Source organism: Ixodes scapularis, unplaced genomic scaffold, assembly GCF_016920785.2.
Source record: "Ixodes scapularis isolate PalLabHiFi unplaced genomic scaffold, ASM1692078v2 PGA_scaffold11__112_contigs__length_91849675, whole genome shotgun sequence".
In the NCBI taxonomy this organism is placed as follows: Eukaryota; Metazoa; Arthropoda; class Arachnida; order Ixodida; family Ixodidae; genus Ixodes; species Ixodes scapularis.
In genome coordinates, this window is record NW_024609837.1 from 24,835,133 (window position 1) to 24,854,058 (window position 18,926).

Genomic DNA, 18,926 nt, shown 5'->3' on the forward strand with positions numbered 1-18,926 from the left:
GACGCAGCGAATGCTACGAGCCAACCCAGCCAATCCAGTGCAATGAACTTGTCATGTGACTACATGCCCCATGCATCGCTGCCTCAAAGGTCACGTGGCATTTACACGGCTCTGGGTCAGCTTCAATAGCTCGTAGCGTTTTCTGTGGCATTGTAACATGAAAAAGTGCATAGTTCACGCTTTTTGTCTGTTTCGATTGATTGTGAACTGATTAGTCCAAACCGATGTTTCGATTCTATTGTTTAAAAAGTTGCTAGTAGTAAGATTGCTATTGTTAAACATTATTCAAAGTTGTTAAGTGTCGGACGGCGCTGTTCAAAGATTGTCTGAGGACTTCAACGTCATGCTGCAGCAAACTGGTCCCCGCACGCGTGCAGTGCGCTTTTTCCTCGTGTGGACAAATGCATGCTTGTTTGTAGACAGGCAGTTGGTCTGCAGTTCAATGCTGTCTTCTCCTTTGTCTAGGAGCACTGCGGCCACGTCTTCTCGCTGGTCGTGATCAACATCCCGACCTCGTGCGAGGTCTGCAGCAACTCCATGTGGCTCACCGAACGAGGGCTTGTCTGCCAAGGTGGGCCATAGGGATTTTTGTTTTACGGACAGGATCCCCAGGTCTGTTCCATGTAGGGTCGTTGTGGCACGTGACACGAGTGTCGTGCATCAGCGTGAAGTGACGTAATAAGGACGCACGATATCGTGGTGTCACGTCTTGGGGTTGGATCGACCTTCCTGCTTCCGTAGCCACAATTGTTGCCGATGGCACATTTAAGGCCGCCGCTACCGAGGCGTACCCTTTCGAGCTGCATTGAACAAGGGGATCTCTGGCACTTGGTTTCAAGTGCATAGAAATAAACGGGTAAATAAAAATGTGCCGTCCAATCCCCGCCTCAATCTGTCCAAACTTTTATGCATTCTCGCTTGTGCCGTGTCTCGAGCAAACGGAAACTGAGAGTGCAACTTCCCCTCGGGGCGCAGGTTGCAAGCTGACGTGCCACAAGAAATGCTACCAAAAGGTGGCCTCTTCGTGCAGAGACGTCAACATTCTCCAGGTGAGTGCATTGGATCCTGTCGTGCAACAGTAAAGGTAGAGCCAGTAAACGAGCCACGCTTTGAAATAACGATGGTTCACCCATTTTGGAGCATCGCTGTTGCCAGTTACTAGCTGTTGCCAGCTCTATCTGAAATCGCAGGAAATAGTACCCACTTTTTAAGGCGAGAGCCTTATATGTCACTTAGAGTCGTCTTAGGGATTACATAAAAGACCCTGTGAATTTTCTTCTTTCCGGAATGCTAGAACAGTTTACGACAGAGTGACATGACGCCACCTGTGCTTCCCGACACTATACCCACGGCTTGAACGCCAATTGCCCCCGCTCAACGCTAAGCTCTAAAATGGCGGTGCCCATGAGGAAATTGGGGAGTGCAAGTGCCTCTTCGGGTTCTCAAACTTTTCTATCTCGATGAATCCCCATTTGTCAAGACTGATGGCCGGGACTTCCTGTCTCGACAGCGATGCAGTAAAGCAGTGTAGACGTTTACAGGCCTCGTAAACAGTAACGCACACACTACCGAGCATTTGGCCTACGGTTACGCATCGAAGCGTAGCTTAGATCCGATACAATTGTGCTTAAACTGGGAAAACCCATTACTTGAGGGCAAAGGCAGTCGGGGAAATTGGGGAGTTGGGGGAACCCTCGGGGGTGCCCCTGCGTTCCTAGAAACCCTGTTTGAGGGCCCTGCTTTACGCATAGCTTATTTAGAGGCTGCAGTTAGAGAGGGACCCGCAGAGACGGACCCGTTGGCTGACCTCTCGTCCCTTTTGGTCCCCCGAAACCAGCAGGGGCGCAAGGTGTTTGGCGTGCCCCTGGGGCGCCTGGTGAGCGAGGAGGTGCGCATCCCCGTGGTGGTGGAACGCCTCATCACAGCCATAGAGATGAAGGGCCTCTACGTGGAGGGCATCTACCGCAAGTGCGGCATCACCTCCCGGCTCAACCAGCTCAAGCAGGACATGGACGACGGTAAGACCCGCACCTCCCTTCCTAAGCGTCTCTGTATGCTGTAGAAGCGCACGCTAATGTTTCCCTTTGTGTCCCACACCTTGTTTCATGTCTTGTGGTCTGGGTTTTGTGCCACGCGTACAAGCTTTTACCTCAGATGCACTGATAATAGTTGATCAGTCTACTAAGCTTCCGGTTCCTCTTTATCTCGCTAGTTACGACCGTACGTCTGTAGCCCGAATTTGATGTGCCGTCACTTCGTGCCTCAACGCCATCCGTGCCTCTGAATGCTTGCCGCAATACGACTATGCAGATCCGGAAGGCGTCGACCTGGACTCGTATCCAATTCACGTGCTGACGGCCACCCTCAAGGCGTTCTTCCGCGAAATGCCGGAACCGCTCATGACGTTCGAGCTCTACGACAGTTACTTACTGGCCACAAGTGAGTGTCGTCTCTGGTGACTCTGCCCCTCTCAACGTTCCCTCTTTTGTTGGGTAAGCATTGGGGTTCCCGTCGTATTGGTGGTAAGTTGGCCATGAGTAGGTCTAGTTCGCTGTGTCGGAGATTGGGGGGATAACGTCAAGGCATGCACCGACGGTGAAAACTCGGAAAATGTGAACCTTTTGGGAAAGTCTGCAAATTAGCAGATAGTTCAGCAAATGCACTAAAAGAAATGTACCACCCGTATATTATTAAACACAGCAGTGGGGGTCGCAGAAATGTGCGACGGTGACGCATGTGTTTGGATACCTCTAATCCTGCGTGGATAGCTCTACTACGGCCACTACTCTCAATTGGAAGGCAACTATCAGTTGACTATCAGTTGATGGAAGACAACCATCATTTGGCTTTAGCCGTCAATTCAGATTTGTTGCAGCTTGCAATGAGTTGACATTGTGAAGTTAAATGTAGTATTATTGTTATTGTTGATAGTTCTCGACATTTTTTTTTCTACCAGTTAGTCTGTAAAATTTAATTATAATAGTCTGGGACGAACTGAAAGTCCGAACTTGTGCACTTTCGGTAAACATATCTTTAGTTGTGAGAAGTGAGAAGGAAATAGAGAGCTCTCTCAGTTAATCACTAAAAGAGCCGTGACATCAGTTATGTTTAGAGACTTGCTTTTAGTGGTTCTCCATGGGAACCGACACGTCCCACTTTGAGGCAAAGATAAAAATGGTTACAATTTGTTTGTGCAGACTTTCAGGACCCCGAGGAACGTGTGCAAGCCATCTTCATGGAAACAAAGAAACTGCCACCTGCCCACTACGACCTTTTTGAAAGACTGGCGTTCCACCTTGCCAGGTGTGTTTCCTCTTAACCCTCGGGCCAAGGTTACTAGAACCACTCAGTTGGGAAACTGCCATAGAGCCTGCACTGAAAAAGTGGAACCGACCTGTACACGAAGAACCGAGCTAATGGCAATCGCAACACCGCCACTTCTCCCGCAGTGGCCACTCGGGGAACTGCACGCATTGATAGCGTCTGCTGTGACTGTTCTATTTTGGCTTTAATCGGCTATTTTAGCGCCAAAACATATACGGTAGAAGGGGTTTTTGGGATGCCAACCCCCGTCCGCCAAGCGAGCGCACTGCGATTACTTCCGAAATTGAACCACTTGAAATCACCGGTCAGACATGGCTGCATAAAAACAATATTAGTTGTGCTGCAAAACCCTGTAAGCTAAAGATTTTATTAAACATCATACGCCTGTTATTTTGTACCAATCTCCAATGAAAGTTCCTACAGAAATAGTTTTTTTCCCGTTTGTTTTTACGCAAAAACATGCTTTCGGAAAGCTCAAGGTGACCACAGTAAAGAAAAAAAGATTAAGGAGGGCGCTGTTATCATATTTAGCTCGGTCTCGATAGACGCCAGCGGCCCAGGTTTCAACGGTGAGTTTCCCGACTGAGTGTTCTAGTACCATTGCCTCGTGCTTATTCTTGGATTCTCATATTGCAGTTTAATACTCATTAGGGTTTGCTTGCTCTCTTCGTATTTGATGCCGTTACACTTTTCCAAGGATTGCTGCGAGCCCTAGTGCCTTTCCCTCTTACCCTGAAAAGCGTCGTCGCATGATTGTATCGCATCTGGCCACGTGGGGAAACTAGGCTCATGGGAGTCTAGTTTTGAGAATGTCGGTGTGGTTGCAGCTATTTTCGGATGGGAGAATGCTCACACCAAGTAATCTGAGAGTGCTCATTGGTCTGGTGTTCAGTACTTCTCATAACGTCTTGACTTAGTAGTCATTTTTTTTTTGTGTGTGTGTTTTTTGTGCAGGGTGGCACAGCACCAGGAATTCAACCGGATGTCACCCGAGTCGCTGGCCATTGTGTTTGCCCCCTGCATCCTCCGCACCAACAAGAGGCTCCAAGCACAAGACACCCTGGACTGTGTCAACAAGCAGACCATGTAAGTCTGCCTCTGGCTAATTCGTGCTAGCAATTCGCCACGGCATGCCAAAATGTAGACCTTGTAAAATGGACAGCCAATGTGTTGGCAAGAATTCACCTTACAGTGTGTGACATAAACAGTTCAAAGGACCCACTATGGTCTCATATATATTGCAGTATTAGTGTTCTCCAACCTGATTGGGAAGCGTGAGCAGTCGCTGTTGTACCTACTGCCAAAAGGATCTAATCAACCAACCTGCGGTTCAGAATGTCATGGAATTAAGTGAAATCGAGCTGGGAGAACTTCCACTGCACCTGAACTAGTCTACCGTAATATCCTGTGGTCATTGTCCAACCCCACCTGCCGCCCAAAATTCGTAAAAAAATGTGGGGTGGGCCATGTGTCAGCGGGTAAGTGCTAAAAATTTAGAAAAAGCTAAAACAAAAAAAAAATTTCAATATTTTTTGTACATATTTATTACGGCTGCACAGGAGGTACATAGCTCAAAACTCGAATTAGTTTTATTGTTTTATATAAAAAATGCTCACGAGAGAATATTTTATTATCGCCAAGCCCGTTAATTGCATACGCGAGATGAACACCACCCATTGGCACGTGAAAGCATGTTTCTGAGGCCGCTGTGTTCTCTTCGTTATGCGCCTTACCCTTTGCTGTTCTATAGATTAAAAAATAAATGGAGTAAAAAAAAAAGTGTAAACAAGAAAGAAAAAAAAAAAGGCAACCGGGCGCAAGAAGCGAGCAAGCGAGCGGGCGAAAGGAGCTACGAAGAGTGATGCTGGGGAAGCAGGAAAGCCAGCGATCACGGATGGAAATAATTTAGCGTCGGGCCAAGTCGAGCAACCGGTCAATCACAAGGAGCCGGCTCTTGTGCAGTTTTTTTGTTTTGTTCATGTGTGCGTCCACGTGCGGCGTGCCATCAGTGCGGGTTGAGGCAGCGTTGCTGTGTGGCGTGGATGGCACCGCGATGGCACGGAGCTGGAAATGGGGCGCCTTGCAGACGTCTGTGTGCGGCGTTCTAGCCAACCTTCATTTAGCCGTTGGCCTTGTCTCAAACGTTGCGCAACCTTATTAACCGCGGTCGTGACGTTCCGGGAGAAGGGGTGAGTTCGCGGTAACCTCGTTTGGGTAGAGAAGCGGTTACGTTCCGGGACATGGGACATTTGCCGACCTCTCTGACCTGATTGCGTTTTCTTTCCAAGCTCTTTTTTTTTTCTGTTTGAACAAATTTTATTTGTTTTCTTTTGTTATCTCTGTCGTTTTCCTTTTGCATGCATGTGCTACGACTTCGGGGTCGGGGTCGCGGCAATTGGAAAGGAAATGCGTAAACAAACTGAAGTGTCTTTACCTCCTTGGTTTTACTTTGCCACGGCTGTCCTTTAACCGTAAGGTTCATGGCCGCGTTATTTGGGTAAGATAAATATTTGTGGATCGCGGAGCGTGCATTGGAGTATTTGTAGGAGTGGGCGATCACTCTCTGTTGTTTTTCTTTGGAAATCAATATTCGCCCAAAAAGTGGGGTGGGCAATGACTCGGGTATGGGCGATGACTTTGGATGTCACGGTAGTGTTTTTTTTCTCCTAACAGGCAGCTAGCACTGGTCTTATAGGGTTGACAGTCTCTTAATGTATTTTCAGAAACAGAAAGGGAGTGGTGAGAATTTAGTGTTGCCACCGGTGGTAGGAGTGCGTGTCTTCAGCTGTACGTTGATTCGGCCACCGTCTATGGAAAGCTTTTTGTTGGGGCACCAATCAGGCAGCTGTGGACATGCCCTAGCGTGTCTCGGCCATTGCACGACCTGCACATGCCAGTATCAAGATGGCAGCGCCCAGGGGCCATACGTGAAAATACGTATAGAGTGGTGGGACGTTCACAAATGGCTCTGGCCGTGTTTTTTTGCAGTTGCGTCCGGTGCATCATTCAGGAACAGCTCAAGAAAGTTCAGGACACTCTGAACGACATCGACAGCCTGGACACGGCAGTCAATACCGTCGTCAGCAGGCTGAGCACCCTGCGCTCCTCCAGGGTGAGACAGATGCTTTTCCTTGTGCCTTGAATGTTGCATGTTGTAAGGGAACCATAAAGCAATTTTTTATGGCGACAGCTGTCATGGTTTTTTTTCCACCACTGGAAATGACGTCCGTTGTTGAGCTGTAGTTGGCGATGTACGGCGTCCGTCGTCGATGTTGCCAAATCCCCGAAAAAGATCGCCTGCCACCTGCGGGAATCGAACCTGGGTCCATTGCTTGCAAAGCGGAGGCATTAAGACTGAGCTCTGCTGCATCTTCCACAACCCGCTCTATATTTAAGGGCATTTGTGGTATCTGACGCCCTTGACATGCTCTTTCCATAAAAAACAAATAGCCGGTAACAAAATTCCGTTGTAGCACTGTCAATGATGAGAGCTCTAGCCGGGAGGCTTGCTTTTCACCTGCTCCAGAACAAAGAAAAGAAACAGAAGTGTTTGTGACAAAGTGGTCAAGTGTCTATTTTGTTGCGTACCATATTTTTTTGCGCGAACAAGATGCGAGTGCCCAACGACTTCGCGTGACTTGTCGCAGCTATCGCTGTGACTGTACTGTGGATTAATGCGGGAGTGCTAAATTTTTTGGCACTTCTGCAGATTTTTGCTTTGAGTAAGTGCCACATTACATTTGACACATTACGTGTCAAATATTTTTGCAAAGTTCCGTCATGATCCTTTTATGCTTCCAATGCCTCTTAGACCAGTGGTTCTCAAATGGGGGTCTGCGGATCCTTTTGGGGTCCCTGAATGTGTCCTTAGGGCCTCTGAAGCCCTCAGCTGTCAGTTGGGCTGAGCAATAAAACTATTTTTTTCATTGATGCTTGCTGTGCTATGAAGCTAAATGGACCAAACCATGTGCGCCGAATGAGCAGGGTTGATTATTCTCTGTTTCCAAGCTTCAAAGTTGCTTCAAACTTTACTTCGGTCTATGCAAATCGTCTTAAAAAACTGGGTCGTTGGAAGGAACAAACATGACAGCTCTGTCCTGTCGTGTTTGTTCCTTGCTTCATCTATATTCTTTGAAGCTGATTTTTATCGAATGTAGTCAAGCAAAGTCGAAGCACGCTTTCAAAGCTGTTACTACAGACATCTGAGAAGATGTCTGTAGTAAGGTAAAGATACTGACGTGGTGGAGATATTTTCCTATAAAACAGATTTCAGTACGGACGAGTTTTACAGTAGAGTTTAGTCTCAATAATATGCACCCCGTTAATATTGATATCCCACTACATAGACAACATAATCAAAGACGAACTGGGCAAATACATACTTTTTGTCTCGTTTTTATTGACTACTCACATTATGAATGCCTTTTGTGGGAAATGAAGGTCTCCATATTAATGAGGCACCATGCTAGAACCGCCGTGTTGTTTGTGCCGAGTTCTCGACGCCGCACCAGATTCCTGTTGTGTGGTGAAGCAAGACTTCCCCGACTCCTGTTATGTGTTTCAGCTCTCGCTTGCGTTGGAACCCGACGGCGGCCATCTTCCCCAGCCAATGGGCATGCGGGATGAAGAGGAGGAGTTGCTGACGCAGCAGATCGAGAACCTGCAGAAGGAGAAGTGGGTGCCTTTTCAGTCTACTCTTATCAGCTTGCACGTGGTTTACACGTGCCTGGGTCGTTACACATGCGCGACTTACGTCGGCTATACTAGAGCCACCGAATGTTCTTGGGACGCTGCATTCGGTAGCACACGACGGACCCTCGTCAAGGCCCCGCCGAGCAACATTGGCTGTCCCCATGTCATAAGTATGATTAGATCAGCCCTTCCCTAACGTTGGCGCAGCCCTCGTGCCCAATAAATGCTCAGAGTCCGTGCCCAAACGACGGTGAACTTGGATGACTGGCGCAGCATCTACTAGATGGTGCGCAGTTTTGAAAAGGGTCTATGCAGGCTTGCATTGCTTGGTGTCCTGGCAAACCCAGTAGGGTTTTCTCCCCTAAAATTATCTTATTTCCCGTTGTTTTGTACGAAGCTTCCAACAGCACATGTCTGCTTCATTTTGAATCGTACGTAATAGCCTCTTGTAGAATAGTACGACTCATAAAAAGATTTATGGCAAATTGCTAGGCAATCACGTTGCATACATGAAACGTTCTAGCATCACAAACGTTTGGCGATATTCTGAGTTTCCAGACTCCTATGTTCACAGCGCTCTTCACCTGATGGTTTAACGCACACCATGTTTACACTTGGTGGTTATTCGTAGAATGAAACAATACTACCTTTAATCAGGCTGATAAACTTGGCGATCTTCCAGAGCCTTTTGTACCCCCGAGCTACTCTCCCTCAGTGCGCACAGGTGGTCGAGCTCCTCCTCGCCTACCCCTCTGCTCACATGACCTCCCTGTTAACCAGTGAGCGTTGAACACCTCTCTCTTCCCCCACCTGTCAACCAATCGGCAATACTTTACCAGGGGGAATACAGGCCACTCGGCTCATTTGCATTAGACAGAGTGGTGGCAGCACCGAAATCTCCCCTTGTGGGCTAGGGTCCTCGGCGGCCGACTTCTCTCTGCTCTTTCCTTCTTTCCTCCTCTCTAAACGCCTCTGGGGAACGTGGGCGACAAGGGCGTGTGGGCAATCGACAGCCCGGAACCGGGTAAATCGAGGATCATGGACGCAAACGTCAACTGCGATGCGATGCCTCGATGCCGGTGTAACCGGAAAGCATGCGACACATGTTTAACCGAGTGATGGCTTGCTCATTTTGCTGGCCGTTGTGAAGAAGCAGCGAGAATGGTAGGAATTGCGTGTTCTGTTATCCACTGCAAGAACCACATAGCTTGAACAGAAAAGCCCGTCGTTCTTTCGCTTCCCTCGTCTACATTTGAAGCAATGATTCTCGCCACTCAAAAATTAAGTGGCAAGAAGTTAGGAAACGAACACGTCGTCCTACGATGCCAAACGCGATACATACCTCTTCTGATCGCGAAACCAAAGACCTTGGTGCCAGCGAAACGTGTGCAACGCTTACGAAATATCGAGACCGCAAAAATAAGGTCGCCGACATATGGCATCTTGGGGCACTCGTAACTGTCGCATTACCAACGACTTCACTGTTTACTTTCCTGCTAAATGTGCCTCTGGCTTCTCCAGTTTCCTTACCATTAATTCTGCGTTGCTGTAATGCATGATTGTGACTAATTACACTCGCGGGCAATGTCACGGTGATTAACGCGTCCGGCAGCTTCAAAGGCGCTTGACTAAATTCTAAAAGCCCGCTTAAAAAACTTAACGATTAGAAAAGACCAGGACGACGCGAACGAACTGCACGCACACCAAATACGTGGCCGGTAGCTATGATGCCAACCCGAGAGATGGCGTTGGTTACCGGCCTATTACAAGGGAAAAAACCACAACGCTGCTGCACACCCGGCCATTGAAACACCTATTGTGTTCACAGGGAGTAACCTGCATTCCCCCTAGTAAAGTATTTGCAATCGTTGTGGAGCCTTGCGGCCGCGCTTTTATTCAGGCTTCACTTTTATCTGGGCTTCATGAAATGCCAAACTCCTAGCCAAAGAATGTTTCACGTTAAAATACTGAACATGCCTTAGCAGGAAAGATTGTGCGGCAATTTTTCTTTTGTAGTAACATTTGCCGTCGCGCAGCGATTCTAGGTTTCATCTTGAGAGACCCTGAGCTGCCTTGAATGACATCCGGGGATCTCCCTTCCCGAGCTTCGGTGCAATAATACAGAGTTATCAGTGGTGGAACTGCCATGCCAATTGCGCCAAACTGCGGGCAAGCAGATAACCTGCTACGTGCTGCTCCAAAGGCTGTATCTGTGCACAATTCGCACCACGTCTGCGCCGAAAGGGAGCTGTTCCTGAAGAGGAAACTGAAAGTGTCTGGCACGTAACATTGTTCGCGATGCCAGTGAAAATTAAGAAAGTACAGTTTTTTTCCTTTTTTTATGCCTAAGTACTATGTGCGAAAAGTAGGGCTGCACAAATATTCTAATTATAATGCAATTAAATGCAAAGGGGCAAGCGAGCTGGACAAGAATGATGAAAATAATCCCTGGAGAAGGGGAACCAAGGGACAAAGGACAAACACAAATCTCCAAACACAGCTAGGTGACGGGTGAGCGACCGAAAAAATCCGCCTGGTCCGGGTATCGAACCCGGGACCTCTCCATTACACGTGGAGCGCTCTACCAACTGAGCTAACCAGGGGTTAGACGTCGGTAGAGCAAACGGGTTTTATCAGCTGCCACCAGTCTAACACCAACAAGGGTGAAGCTTGCAATTTAATGTTATAATTATAATGCAATTAAATGCAAAGGGGCAAGCGAGCTGGACAAGAATGACGAAAATAATCCCTGGAGAAGGGGAACAAAGGGACAAAGGACAAACACAAATCTCCAAACACAGCTAGGTGACGGGTGAGTGACCGAAAAAATCCGCCTGGTCCGGGTATCGAACCCGGGACCTCTCCATTACACGTGGAGCGCTCTACCAACTGAGCTAACCAGGGGTTAGACGTCGGTAGAGCAAACGGGTTTTATCAGCTGCCACCAGTCTAACACCAACAAGGGTGAAGCTTGCAATTTAATGTTATAATTATAATGCAATTAAATGCAAAGGGGCAAGCGAGCTGGACAAGAATGACGAAAATAATCCCTGGAGAAGGGGAACAAAGGGACAAAGGACAAACACAAATCTCCAAACACAGCTAGGTGACAGGTGAGCGACTGAAAAAATCCGCCTGGTCCGGGTATCGAACCCGGGACCTCTCCATTACACGTGGAGCGCTCTACTAACTGAGCTAACCAGGGGTTAGACGTCGGTAGAGCCAGGGCCGTAACCAGGGGGGGGGTTAGGGGGTTCTGACCCCCCCCGAAATTTTTTTCTGGGTACGGCCCTGGTCGGTGCACTTGCAGCCAGCCGATTTTAATCTCCACCTCTGCGCACGCGCAGTGGCACCGGTCGGCTACCGGGTACCAAACCGGGACCGGTTCTTCGGTTTGCTATAACTCTCCATTATATGCCACCAATGCACATGATTCATAGGCGAAAATAAGACAAAATGGCCGCCGTTGTTCCCGAAAACCCCCCCCGAAATTTTTTTCTGGGTACGGCCCTGGGTAGAGCAAACGGGTTTTATCAGCTGCCACCAGTCTAACACGAACAAGGGTGAAGCTTGCAATTTAATGTTATAATTATAATGCAATTAAATGCAAAGGGGCAAGCGAGCTGGACAAGAATGACGAAAATAATCCCTGGAGAAGGGGAACAAAGGGACAAAGGACAAACACAAATCTCCAAACACAGCTAGGTGACGGGTGAGCGACCGAAAAAATCCGCCTGGTCCGGGTATCGAACCCGGGACCTCTCCATTACACGTGGAGCGCTCTACCAACTGAGCTAACCAGGGGTTAGACGTCGGTAGAGCAAACGGGTTTTATCAGCTGCCACCAGTCTAACACCAACAAGGTGAAGCTTGCAATTTAATGTTATAATTATAATGCAATTAAATGCAAAGGGGCAAGCGAGCTGGACAAGAATGACGAAAATAATCCCTGGAGAAGGGGAACATTCTAATATTCTAATATTCTAATTAGAACGAATATTCTAATTTTCTAATAGTAGTTTCAAATAATATGTTATTTGATATTCGCTTCCAAATGAACTGCGATATTCATACTTTTCGAAGTGTTGGCGCGGCGGGTTAGCCCCCTTGAGTGCGCTTCTCTTCGAGCACAAGTGCGTGCGCTTCTCCTCGAGCACAAGTGCAGTGCGGAGAAGCAAAACCTGCGGAGCAGGCACAGCAATCTCGTGACTCGCTTTGCCGCAGCGCAGCCGCGCGCTTAGGCGAAAAACACACCTCCAAACTAGTATGGCGCATGCACGCACCTGGTGTATTAAAAAGGAAGGAAACTTTGTGATTGTTAATATTACATTGCAGTGAGATCTTCATAATTTAACTGTGGCTATTATGCGAGGGTATATGTTAGGCAGCGACATTCTAAAAACCTGTGTTCATTATTTGTGCTTTTTCTTTTAAATTCAGAATCAAAGAAAATATCTTTATATAAGAAGATTTATAAATCCCCTCAATTAGGTGTATACTGGGATCCTTTATAGGTTTGATATTATGTCAAATCTGTTATTTACTTGCCATCCCAATGTAAGTACTGGATGTTCTGAGGCTACAGTCTATAAATAGAGCTAGATTAAATTTAACAGAGCTCATGAGTGGGCAATTAGGAACAACCTTCGTGAGTCCAGCTGAACTTTTGTTTAAGCATGGTATGACAGTAGTAGAAGGCGTGGAGGAAGGTGCTAAAACTCTTCAATATTCAATTAAAAAATATTCCTCCAAAATCACTATTCACCTTGAATTTGCTTCGAACCTAAAATGTATTATTTGCACATGCCTAACGAAGAGTTATCGGTTTTTGTGCTAACGGTGCTCACATCGATTGCAATGAGCTGCTAGCGCTAGTCGTTAAGATCGGCTAGAGTAGCTATGTGCTCCGCTTAGCTGCTTTATGAACAGCAGCAAGCTGAATACAAGCGAAGGCAGTGTGAGACACATCCAGCACAGAAGTGTCCGTTTGATGTCGAACTCATGACAATTACGTCACTTATACAAACCCTCTGCAAAGTAGCCAAAAGCATCTTTTTACGTCAAACACAGACCGAAGACGCCATCGGTACCCCTAACAAGTTAATTGAGACATCTACAAAATTGCTGGCGTATGGTTGTTCAATGAATAAGTAAATACCTGTACAGGCCTGTTCTTTTGTAGGCATAATGCTTTGTTTCTCAACGCTCCAACGACTGCAGTTTTTTCTACGGGCTAACTTTCGAAAAGATTCTATAAAACTATGTCATGAAAGCTCAAAATTGTCTGCTCTGAAAGTGAGATTGTATAAAACTTTATGTCGTGAAAGCTCAAAATTGTCTGCTCTGAAAGTGGGAATCTCTGCTCCTAAACCCGTTTTTTCTGCTACAGGAGCTGCTCGAAATTACCACTTGTTAGTTCCACCACTGAGTTACGAATGGCTTCATTAACAACGCTAGGGAGAAAAGGGGCAGTTTCTTGCTCCGAGTGACACGTCGGTGCATTTCTTAGCAATACTTAGAATGGTCGATGGAATTTGGGGGCTCAAAGTATCTCGGAAATGTCACAAGTGCTCTCAGTAACCTAGGGAATTTGACAACTCTTGTTACAGCATACGGCAATAAGTTACATTTCGTGTACATTCTAGGCAGGTGCTGTTAGCGACTCGTAGCGTCGGTTCCTGGGTTTAGGGTTTATCTGCTTTGTGGCGTTGCAGAGCGATGTTGACGACGGTGTTGCCGACGCTCCAGCTGGCCTTGAGCGGGTCAGACGATGACCTTCTGAGCACGGATTTGGACAGTGCCGCTGGAAGCCTGGACGATGTGAGGCCCTACGACGACCCCAATTTGGGTATGTCTCTCTTCCCACCATGGCTGTGGTTGTTTAAAAGCCCGACATGGGAACAGTTTCTTGTCTCCAACCTGTGGTTTCTCAATTTATCAGGCCCAACCACAAGCGAGGACAAAAATATGCGGCGAGGTTGTAGGTACAGTAAAATATGCAGGACGTGACAGATTTTTAAATTTCTTTTCCAGATGAAAAAGTTGTGATTGAGTGACTAGTGTGGTGGAATGTGAATATTTGGAGCATTAGCATGGGCAGTAAGATTTGGCGTTGAACACTAACCTTGTAAAATTATCTAAAAATTTGAATTAATGAGGTTAACGAGCTTACGCTATACGTCTAACGATACAAACAACAAACCAATGTTAAAGAAACTGGTTTTCAAGCTTCATTGAGGGAATGATTATATGATCTTTGAGCGACCCATGAGTCTCTGATTTTGTTAAAGGGGCACGAAAGAGGATTTTTAGGGGCAAAGTTCCTTAGGGTCTAGCCTTGTCCGTCTGTCCGTGCTCACATAAAAAAAAAAAAAAAATGTTTGCGCAGTCGACTGAATTCGAACCTGTGCGGGGAGACCCCAATAGATTTCTAGTTCATCGCCTTAACCACTCGGCCACGACTGCGGGACGAGTTGGGGGCTCTGAGATGTGGTAGTAACTCAAGAGCTGGGATTTCTGTCATGGATGAAATGTTGCATGTAGCTGCTGAACGTCTATACAGGAGAGGGCGCTGCACTCAAATGCGTATATAGTTGCATTAAACTTTGTTTTGGCTGAACATTTATAGACGAGAGGGCGCTGCGGTCAAATGCTCAAATGCGTATATAACCACGTTCCATACCACACATTCTCTTTCCGACATGGACCGGTGGAGATGCGTTCCCACGGCTTCTAGCGGATCCAAGCTGATCCACTAGAAGAACCACTGGCTCTGCATTTCACTGAACGTAAAGCAAAATTAATGAAGTCGAAACGCAACCTGGAACTCAGCACTACCTATGAGCAATAAAAAAAAAAATCAGCACCATCAGCACTACCTATGAACAATAAAATCGGTATCATCAGCAGCACCAGAGCTTCTCCCCAATCAACATCATTCACCACGTGGAGATGCGGTCAGTTTTTTAGTTTGTCTCGTCTTTATATGGTTATACCTCAAACTCAAAATTATAATCATGCACGACCCATCTTAATAAAATAAAATAAAATAATTTTAATGGGACTCTCGCCCCCTCTATTTTTAAGGAAAAGGGAGTTCTTTCAAGCACCGTAAGAAAAGAAAAAGGGGCTTTTTTCTGCAGACGTACCGCATATTTCGAGCTCCTCTCAAATTATGAATATATCTAAAAAGCTGGGGGTCGTACACATGTTAAGTGCAAGAGCAAAAAAAAAAAAAAAAAATGTTTACGATTCCCTGTAATGCCAAATTAGAGTGCAGCTCTTGAGGGGGAGGAGGAGGAGGAGGAGAGGATACGGAGAGGAGGGTATGCCCCTCCTCCACCCTCTCCACCCTCCTCCTCCCCTCCCCCTTCCTCCCTCATGACGTCACTCGTGAAGGTCGTGACCTTCGCTGTGAAGGTCATGACCTTCAAGAGTCACCTTTACGATGTCACGTGTGATGTCATTATGGGAAACGTACGTAATGCGACACGTGGTTATGGCGACGGCGCTCAAGCCGGAAACGGGTGCCTTAGAGCTGCGCTCTAAATATGGAAGTGGTACATGATAAGGTGGGCTTCACCGCTTTGTACCAGTGCGTTTGGAGGTGGGGCTGATAAAAAGGGCTCTTCAGTTAGCTAGGTGGGCTAGAACTCTGGAGTTTCACACATTGTTTGCCTAGTTTCCAAACTTTCAAAAGTGCCATGTAGCCACATATTGCCACACTGGAACAAGCGCAGTGTTTACCAGTCAGTTCCTAAAGAATCGACCACCCGGGTATTCCTGGGTGGGAACCGACTAACGTCGGTCGCTCGTCACAGTGGGTGCAGCCGCAGGACAGCTGGATCCGAGACACCATCCCAAGACAAGGGTGTCGACACCACTGCGACGTCTTCAGCCACGGTTCCCGCCTGGCAGTGATGGCAGTGCCCAAGGCCTGTCCAGTTCGACCCCTGACACCAGCGTGGTGTCGCTGTACAAACCGACCGAGGTGGACGACGAAGCCATCATGGTGTGACACCCGCTGCGCGGACACCCGGCATCCCCGAGTCTCGTGTGGAGGCGAAAGCTCGTCGGAGGAGGGTGTCGTTCGAATTCGAGGCGGCGTGGTTGAACTCATTTGGTTTGAAGTGACGCGCACACCGTGTCGCGTGCTCTGCTACGTCCGCGGCTTAAGCCGGACGCGTTGTGACGTGTGCCGCACGCGTTGCAGGGGGAACGTCGCTCGACGCGTGCGGTTCGACTTTGCAGTTTTTTGTTTTTGTGGAATTTCGCGGCGTGTTTTTACGTTCAACTTCTCACGCGACGAGTCAGCGGTTCTGTTGTTAAACTCGAATGCCTCGCCGGAGTACGCACCTGGTCTTCTCTGAGAGTATTTTGCTCCGGACAGCGAAGAGCGAGGTTTCGGTTTTGCGCGACGCCTGGGATTCCGGTATTTGTCTGGTCAGTGCAAAGACTATCGGAGATTAGAAGTTGGCTAAGGTGACGCCAGTTCCGTGAGCGGAGGTTCGTCTCGAAGTATTCCCTGCGTCGTCTGCCTTCTGCGACGTAGCAACGTTGCGGCTTTTCGCGTTTTCCGTGTCGTCAAAGTAGTGCCAGTGGAGTATAATGTGTGGCTGTTGTCGGTTCTCCCAGGCTGTGTGTTGCCCTCTTGCTTTGCCTTTTCTTAGTGCCTGGTGACTGTCCGTAAAGTAACCGTTCTAGTAAGAGGTGATTCTTTGCTTTCATTCCATGGCCTGACCCCGCAACATTTTGCAGTGCGGCTTCCGTGCCAATTGACTTCTTCCATGCCGATTGACTTCTTCCATTTTGGGTGTAGCTTTTTGTCCACTCTGTGTCTCTTCTTTCCGATTCCACGCCGTGGTCCCTGGAAAGTGTTCTGCATTTTGCAAGTTTCTGACTTTCCAAATGTGGGTTTTAATCTCTGGTCCATTCCCGTAGCATGTGTAGCTTTAAGCGTCCGTCGTTAGAGCGGTAAAAATCTCGATTCCAGAGCCCTCACGAACTCAGCCCGAGCTCCGAAGTTGTATTTGCCGTAGTTTAGTCGTGTTCTGCTTCAATGTTTAGGCTTAGTGCGGAATGTTCTGCTGGGAACAATGTGTGGTAGGTTTTCGAACCCAGAAGGCCTTATTATGAGGAACATGTGCGGGCAGGTTGCTGAGCGCTGAACCGTCTTCCGAATGGCTGATGCATTGGTTGTACCAGATTTTTTTTTCTCATTTTACCAGCGAGGAATGTGAACTCAACTTTTCTATTGCTGTTCGTGTTGTGCGAGGCTGGCGTGACAGTCTTTTTTAAAATGTATTTTTTCTTAATTTTTAAGATATATACATACTCTCCATCCATCTACTGCATTTTCTTCCAGTGTCAAATCACCCCCCACTGTACATGCAAATGTAAGGACAAAATGGCCATAAGCAATGTTTCATCTAGTCAGATCCATACAGCAAATATTCAGGTTTTAATTTCTAACTCAATCACTGTCTTGGTGTGCATCCATTTCCTAAATTTGTTTGGAAGTTTGAGTATGGTTTATGATTTGGAAGTAACGATATCCATGACAATTGCACTGCCCCGGTGCTGACAAAACTTAAAACAGCATTTTATTAAGGCACCAAACAATTTTCCCCCTTTTTTTTTAACATTTGCAGCAATCAACTCAACGGTATTCATTTTTGAACGAGCATAATCATTAAAATGCCTGTCTGAGGCCGTCAACGTTTTAAGCCGCCTTCTGAAGAGAGAGTAGGTGTGTCATGGTGATGTGGAACATTTCTGGAAAGTACCTTACCCTCATATTTTGCTCCTTCAAAATACTACTACTTCATATTGCGAATATTATAATCTACCGCCTCAATGACCTCGTGACTTTTTTGAGATTTAAAATTTTTTTTTAAAGCCATTACGCATATTTTTAAAGCGCCATCCTTTTCTTCAAATTTCTACTCATGTTTGTTTCGTACGACGTCCAATTGTCGCCTCAAGATGCCAAACGCAATGTTGTGTCGCTAGTGTCTTTGGTACCGAAGTACGGAGTGTTGCGTCGAGTGCATCTTCATCCCAGTTGTCAATTTCACTGTCCGAAAACAACACTGCAGTCCATCCGTGCGAAGCAAACAAAAGGAAGAAGAAAAAAAAAGTAAAAAAAAAAAAGCCATCTTGCTTTCTGCTTGTTTTAAATTAATACTTATTTAATCACCAGTGTACTCGCCAGCGTCAAATGTGTCAAAAGCAAGAGAGAGCTATATTTATGACAGTGTTGTCTGTTCAGTGTTAGGTGTTGCATGTCGCGGCTTGTACAGATCGAAGTGCCTTGATTTTACATTGCCGAGGTTTTTGCGAGAGAAACGCAGTGCAATTTAAGGGAGAAGACACAGCGAGGGTTTGGGGGAGAGAGAGAGTTCACTACATTGCCCCAGAACAAAGTGTGTTGAGTGCAAGGCAGGCAATTTGCATTACACATTGTTGAGGTGTTTCTTTTCATTGTTTTTTTTTTCCTTTTTTTTGTTTTGTTCTGGCTACTCATGGCATTGTACATTTTGAGTGTGGCATTGTACATTATTATGCTCAAGTTTTTTGTACACGACGAGAAACAAAATGTCCCTCTCCACGTGAGTGTGTGCTCCGACATTACCTCCGGAAATTAAACACCCACAATGTCAAACTGATCCCTTGTTTGTTTTATTTTCGCGAGTTGGAACTCATAGAAATTTGAGCACATTGATTTGAACTGTGACTTTATGCCTTGCTCAAGAGCAGGTTAGTAATACATACTCTGGTGGGTTTTCGAGCATATCTGGAACTTATGTGATGCACTGTGTCATCAGCTGATCAAGCCCAGTAGTAATGTCATAATCATCTAGCTTGAAGTTATTGACATGGTGTCCTAGATCAGCAGGATAAGACACATC

At 46.8% G+C, this 18,926-nt stretch overlaps 1 protein-coding gene across 1 annotated transcript in view; it reads left to right on the top strand.

Moving 5' to 3' along the window:
* Nucleotides 1-18,683, top strand: part of LOC8037354 (unconventional myosin-IXAa) — a 74,175-nt gene extending 55,492 nt beyond the window's left edge. The window contains exons 34-43 of the mRNA XM_029989229.4: nucleotides 466-571; nucleotides 976-1,049; nucleotides 1,841-2,018; nucleotides 2,311-2,439; nucleotides 3,198-3,303; nucleotides 4,279-4,410; nucleotides 6,313-6,436; nucleotides 7,889-7,998; nucleotides 13,731-13,864; nucleotides 15,837-18,683. Of these exons, the coding sequence (XP_029845089.2) occupies nucleotides 466-571; nucleotides 976-1,049; nucleotides 1,841-2,018; nucleotides 2,311-2,439; nucleotides 3,198-3,303; nucleotides 4,279-4,410; nucleotides 6,313-6,436; nucleotides 7,889-7,998; nucleotides 13,731-13,864; nucleotides 15,837-16,033 (1,290 nt within the window). The 3' untranslated portion in view covers nucleotides 16,034-18,683. The remainder of the gene's footprint in view (nucleotides 1-465; nucleotides 572-975; nucleotides 1,050-1,840; nucleotides 2,019-2,310; nucleotides 2,440-3,197; nucleotides 3,304-4,278; nucleotides 4,411-6,312; nucleotides 6,437-7,888; nucleotides 7,999-13,730; nucleotides 13,865-15,836) is intronic.
* The last annotated feature ends 243 nt before the right edge of the window (nucleotides 18,684-18,926 follow it).